This window comes from Rutidosis leptorrhynchoides, chromosome 8, assembly GCF_046630445.1.
Source record: "Rutidosis leptorrhynchoides isolate AG116_Rl617_1_P2 chromosome 8, CSIRO_AGI_Rlap_v1, whole genome shotgun sequence".
Taxonomy (NCBI): Eukaryota; Viridiplantae; Streptophyta; class Magnoliopsida; order Asterales; family Asteraceae; genus Rutidosis; species Rutidosis leptorrhynchoides.
The window spans coordinates 302192816-302199741 of NC_092340.1; the positions used below are offsets into that span (position 1 = coordinate 302192816).

The 6926-nt window shown below is 33.9% G+C and overlaps 1 protein-coding gene across 1 annotated transcript; it reads left to right on the forward strand.

Annotated features, from left to right (window-relative positions):
* The first annotated feature begins 983 nt into the window (after positions 1–983).
* On the forward strand, positions 984–4698 carry LOC139864354 ((+)-neomenthol dehydrogenase-like). Its single transcript, XM_071852933.1, has 5 exons — positions 984–1006; positions 1077–1323; positions 3075–3137; positions 3440–3619; positions 4262–4698. Exons 1-5 carry the CDS (start codon positions 984–986, stop codon positions 4640–4642), a joined length of 894 nt encoding a protein of 297 aa, XP_071709034.1. The 3' UTR covers positions 4643–4698.
* Positions 4699–6926: the final 2228 nt, after the last annotated feature.

Below are 6926 nucleotides of genomic sequence, written 5' to 3' on the forward strand. Positions count from 1 at the left end.
GAAAATAAAAACAAATAATAATACCGATAATATATGCATGCCGATTTTGAAGGCAATAAGGTTTTATGATTCTAAATTATATATACAAAATAAAAATAAATACAAATCAATAATACCATTTTACTGATTTACATCATAGAATTAATTCTAATTAAAAAAATATCAAAAATCAAAACAAATAAATACCCAGAATGTATAAATACCCCCATGACCATATGTACAAACTTTTTAACAAATTGTACAATCTTTTACAAAACAACTAATGAACACGTGTACAAACTTTGAAGCATATTGTACAACCTTCACATAATAATTGTATTTTAAGTTTTAACAAAATTTTAAGACGTATTTGTTATTACTAATAATTATTATTAAAAATATAAATAATCAATTTTTAAGAAAACTTTATTATTATTATTATTATTATTATTATTATTATTATTATTATTACTATTATTATTATTATTATTATTATTATTATTATAATTATTATTATAATTATTATATTATTATTATTATTATTATTATTATTATTATTATTATTATTCAAATATGGGTTCTCTTTACGTGATTAATTATGTTACATATGTATCCGAACTACATGTCTCAATAAAATGTTGTAATTTAGGTTTTTTATGACAAGGACAATAGTAATTGTGATGAAAATTGAAAGAAGGTGATGAGAGAATGAATTTAATTTATTTATTCTGACCAAGTTAAGTACATCAATATATTTGTAAAAACAACAACTAGTTTTTTAGTCGGAATCCGTTATTCCACGGGTCATTAAACTAGATGACTTTAACATTTATATTCACTTAATACCTAAAACATATCATTAAACTGTTTCGTTTAAACAAACTCGTAATTTCACGGGTCATTTCACTAGTTGTATATCTATATCTATATATAAACAAAACTCATGCACAAATAAACTTAACATCATAACCTTCTCTTTGCTAATCGGTTAACAAGCAACCAAAATGACAGAATCTTTGGAATACAGGTACTATCTTTTTTAATCAATTATTATTATTATTATTTTTATTTTTACTAAAGTTTATCTGTGTACGTAGATATGCAGTGGTAACCGGAGCAAATAAAGGAATAGGATTTGAAATTTGCAAGCAATTGGCATCAAATGGGGTTAAAGTAGTGTTGACTTCTAGAGATGAAAAAAGAGGGCTTGACGCACTTGAAAATTTTAAAGGGACTAATTTGAATGATCTTGTTATATTTCATCAGCTTGATGTTGTTGATCCTGCTAGTGTTGCTTCTTTAGCTCAATTTGTGAAAAACCAATTTGGGAAGCTTGATATCTTGGTATGATTCACAACCCTGTTCTTCAAAATCTTGCCTTGCAATTATATATATTTATGCAGAAATACACACATAATAATTGAAGTTTGATTTAAGGAAGAAAACTAATGTTAAAGTGAAATTCCTTTGAACTTCAAAATAGATAGTATAATAACATAATTAAACACTTAACATAATGTGTGACTTTTTTTAGATACTTCTAGTGACATATACTGAATGTCTTTTTAAAGTAAATTATTATTAAATACGAGTAAAATTGGAGAACGCATGGTTGCAAAAATCGCTACTCCGCGAGTACTCGGGTCAAGGCTACAACTTTTTTTTTTTTGAAAGGCAAGGCTCAAAGCGATGTTGGTGGGTAGGGATGGCAAAGGCCACCCGATCCGGTAAAAATATCCACCCGATCTACCCGCTTTGTAATGGATATGGATGAACCTAAATGAATATGGATACGGATACGGATATAGATGAACCTAAATGGATATGGATATGGACATGGACATGGATAAAAAGTTTCATCCATGGATATATCCATTATCACCCGAAATACGGCTACAAATACATAAATATAGATATATCCTTACATATTTACTATTACAAGTTCATTTATCGTGAGATTTACATTATGCTTTCAACCATATAATGAAATAACTATAACATATTGCAATAAAATACGTATATATAACAAAATAACCTTAGTATATTCATTATTGTTATACTACGTTTTTATTTTAATCGCATATTAGAAGATATCATAACAAAATTTTAATGTCCATTGGATATCCATTAACCTGCTTAATACACTGGATATGGATATAGATGGATGACCTGAAACTAAATGGATATGGATATGGATGAACAAAAAATAAAAGGATATGGCTATAGATACGACATCATCCGATCCATATCCGATCCATTGTCATCCCTATTGGTGGGGATTGAACATGGGTACCCTTTGGAGATTTTTTCAAGCACCCAACCACTCAACCACCCCTTTGGGGTTCAAGGCTAAACTTTTTAGGGAGTAATCGGTAACTCGGGAGTACTTGGGGAGCATCAGATGTCGACCAAGTTTGACTTTCACTTATTATGACCGAGTTTTGACTTACTTTTAACTGATTTTTAAGTAATCCTTAGTTTTGGCCGAGTAATCCATAATCCATCTTGAGCGAGGGTTGATCGTGGTTGAGGGAGTGTTGGTCGAATTTTAGCCGACTACTCGACCCGAGGTTTTAAATCCCCCGGTACTCATCGACTTTTTTCCAGCTTTGCAACCTTGGGGAAACGTAAAATTGAGCGCCTTCAACGCTGCAATTGGATTAAGAAAAATAGATAAGATTTTTCATGTTTAAGCTACCCGGAGAAAGGGAGTATATTTTACTCAGATGTACATAGTCTAACCAGGTTATCTCATCACCGTTTTCAACTCGTGGCACATCCCTAACTCCAAACGATAGGCAGCAGATGCCTTCCTATAGTTTGCTCGAGTTTTTTGTGTTTGTTGGTCCAATTGGTCCATGATCGAGCTGGCCAACTATGCATCACACATTACCTTTGATTTTGCTCTAACTTCCTCTTATCTAGCAAAAATATGACTTTTTCCCATTTCATGAAATGCAACGAATCCTATTTTGAGATGAATTTTATATTAGCGTTACGTACATACTTTCATTTACGATCATTTAACTTCAAAGTGTAAAATTAAATTTGTAAAACAAATATGATTTTTACTGCTTGTTGTCTGATATCCTTAGGTGAACAATGCTGGAATTAATGGAGTTTTGATGGATGAAGAAGCCTTTAGGGCTTCAAGAGAGGTAACACTATTACAATTTTTTTTCGGATTCCCTTTCAGGCTCGAGTTTCTGGCTCGCTGTGTGAGCCGACTAATCTCGAGGGAACAACCTGCATTGTAAGCTGCCCGGAGTCGTGCATGGCATAATATATGGTAACACCATTAGAAATAATATCGACATATACGTATATAACTTCTTTTTTCTTAAAAGTAAGACCTCAAAAGTGTAGTCAGTGAAGATTGAACATGAGTCTCATTTAAAGATCCTCAAACATCAAACCACTTGGCCACCTTATGTATATAACTTATTCGTTTCCTTTATAGGCTAATGGACTTCAAACGGGATTGCAAACGATGTTCATTGAGAGTAACGAGTCTGTTGTACAATGTCTGCAAACAAACTACTACGGTGCAAAGAGAATGGTTGAGCATTTCCTTCCTCTCCTCGAATTATCAGACTCTCCAAGGATCGTAAATGTTTCTTCGTCTATGGGAAAGTTGAAGGTACATGATTCAAGTTAATCAGATGCTAAATATACAAATAGCTTCACACAATGAACTGGCAGAGTATACATTTTTCGTTTCAATTGATTTTCTAAATAAAAAATAAAAATAAAAAACTACTTTTTCGCTATGCGTTCTACTTGAAGAACACAGTTGGCATGATACAACAACCTACACTATTTTTTTTTGTTTTTTTTAACGGCGAATCTGCATCAGCAGATCATTTATTTCAACGACCCTCATCATTTGCACCCACACACGCTAGAAGGAAACACCTACCCAGGTAACGAAGCAAGCACCTAAGAAAAAAGCTCACAAAATTAACCAATCAAACCATATATTTAACCTCGAAACACGAATCAAAACAAGAAAAGCCAAACCAAAATCCGCTACGACTAGAGAGAATCAAATCTAATCAACTTACAAATAGATAAAAATAATAATAATAATAATAATCTAAATCGAGAATTTATCTAAAACCTCACATCTTGCAAACATAGGACAATTTCACTATGGTTAGTTTGCAGCTTAATAATTCAATTAGGCAGTTTAATAATTCAAGTCTTATCATTCAATTTTTCAAACCATGAAAATTCTTGATATATCTATGTGTTTAATTGTTGATATTTTTATATGTTTCAGGATTTGAAAAATAAAATGGCCAACGGAATATTATGTGACGTTGAAAACTTGACAGAAGAGAAAATAGATAAAGTGTTTAATGTATATTTGAACGATTTTAAAGATGGAATGCTAGAAACCAAAAGGTGGCCTACTACACTATCATCGTACATTATTTCAAAAGCAGCCTTGAATGGTTACACAAGAATATTGGCCAAGAAATACACAATTCTTTTCGTCAATTGTGTATGTCCAGGCTTTGTTAAAACAGATATCAACTATAATACCGGTATATTATCTGTTGAAGAAGGAGCAGAAACTCCGGTTAAGATTGCGCTGTCTCTTCACAATGGTCCTTCTGGGTGTTTCTTCGACCGAAATGGGGTCACATCTTTCGAATGAACGTTATTGTTTCTTCGATGCTTTTGAGCTCGATATGATGTTCATATTTGTGTCATTGGTACGCTCTTTATGTATTATGACAATCGTAACATTAACGTTATTGTTTCTTCGATGCTTTTGAGCTCGATATATGTTCATATTTGTGTCATTGGTACGCTCTTTATGTATTATGACAATCGTAACATTTCGTCTTTGGTTAATAAGATTTGAAACTATAAATCTTTATAGTCCAACATATTCTATATGTTTTGTTCATCCAAAATAGTTAACTAACTAAAGGGTAAAACCTACCCTCTGATGACCCAACACTGACCGGTCCCACGGATAGTTAACACACGAGGTAAAAATCCAGCATCCATAAATTAATTAATATCAAAATTACTTTTAAATAATAATCAACATATGTACGTTTTCTTAAGTTACGCAAAGAACCCCTGCCTCTTTCTCTCACAATTACAACGATATGCCCAACAACAATAACAAATATATGAAACAATTGGATTTGATGTATTTTAATGTTAAATGATGAAAATATAATAAGTCAATTGCTGCAATTTCTCAATCTCTGCATCTCACCACCCTCGCCAATCGAATCAGACATACTCGAATTGCAAACCCTGAAATTTTCACGCTGTTCCGACCACCACTGTCATCCTACGCGCCACCGAATTCCGCTGCCGGTATTCCACGCGCCGGCGCGTGAGCATCTGTTCCACCGCCGTTCGCTGCCGTTTTCTTCCAGTACGACTGTCTTGGATCTCCGACCAAAACCTTGGTGAGTATTGGTCTGAATTGTTGCTTTCAAATTTGAGTTATTGTTCTGAGATACCTGCTATCTGCTGCTATTGCTATCTGCTGCTATTGCCACTTCATAGAAGCTGATCTGGGTGTATCATGGTGTCCAAGAAGAAGAAAAAGTACCAAGATATAACGGCGACTGCTACTAGGGTTTTGCGAAATCGATCGGTTAGTCATGGAACAGCGGATGCGGCTTCTAAAAGTGGAGAAGTGTCTTCATCTGATTCTGATGGGGATCGTTCATCTCAGATTATGGATGATGTCGTACGTTCCAATCTGATGGTAGATGAAGTTGATCAGCCAAATAAGAACGAGGGAGATGTGCCAATTGATCAACCTGGGAAGGATAATCGTGATTCAGAGGGGATGATTCTGAAAACCTATAGTTCTAGAAAGAGGAAGGGTAAAGTGAACCAGCTGATTGATGTTGGGGATGGTCCGTCTAAAGAAAAGAAGAGTGCTCAATTTGTTCCTTATGCTGGTGATTCTTCTATTCCTGCTAATGAAAAAATACTCCCTGAAGTAATTAAAAAACGCAAGGGTAACAGGAAGAAAGGTGGGTATGGTAAGAATTCTGCTGTAACTGATCATTCTATTGATGATATTGTAGTTAGTAACGATGATATTATTGCTAAATCTATTGGTGAAACAATTGCTGTTGCTAAACCGACTGTTTTTGCTAGTCCTGTTGTATTCTTTAAGAGTTCAAAAGATGGTAGTTATAATGAGGTTGATGTAAACCTAGTGGCTGCTGCTGAGAATGCTGTTAAGTTATTTAAGAATGATGGTATTAGAGAGTCAATTGTTGTTCCTGATGATTTCTCCCAATTTACATTGGGTGGCAATGTAACATTAATGAATACGCAGGATAATAATAGCGGTGATAAAGATAATGTTGTTTCTGGGATTAAATCTACAACAATAGAAGGGGTTGAGACTAGTGATGGGCAAGGCAATACAAATACTAAAACCCCAAGAGCATGGGTAAATCCAAACATCGCTTTTGCTGACTTCTTAAAACAAAACAAAGATGAAGAAGAATTAAAAATGGAGTTCATTCCTCCTGTTTTAATGTCTAATGGTCAAAAGAGAGTAGTTTTCTCCGTTGAGGAGGTTAAGAAGGGCGGCAGTGCATTTTCTCTTCAATTATATGGGTATTTTATTGGAACTTCTATGGATTATAGGGTTGTTAATGCCCATCTAAGGAGAATGTGGCGGAGGTATGACCTTAAAGAAATCGTCAAAACAGCTGCAGGATTTTATTTATGCAATTTTAAAAATGAAAAGGGTATGAAGGAGGTTCTTGAGAGTAGTCCATGGTTAGTTAATAACGTTCCTTTTTTCGTGAATCAGTGGGAACCTGGGGTTTGGCTTGAAAAAATTGAACCTGAAAAAGTTCCAATTTGGATTTGCATTCACAATATACCCATTGAACTATGGAGTGGCAGAAGTATAGGTAAACTTGTTAGTGGTATTGGTAGGCCTA

Bases quoted from the DNA above. Each gene is read 5' to 3' on its own strand.
- LOC139864354 (XM_071852933.1), top strand. From the start codon at position 984: ATGACAGAATCTTTGGAATACAG. The intron at 1,007-1,076 runs GTACTATCTTTT...CTGTGTACGTAG, and splicing joins ACAGAATCTTTGGAATACAG to ATATGCAGTGGTAACCGGAG. The intron at 3,620-4,261 runs GTACATGATTCA...TATATGTTTCAG, and splicing joins CGTCTATGGGAAAGTTGAAG to GATTTGAAAAATAAAATGGC.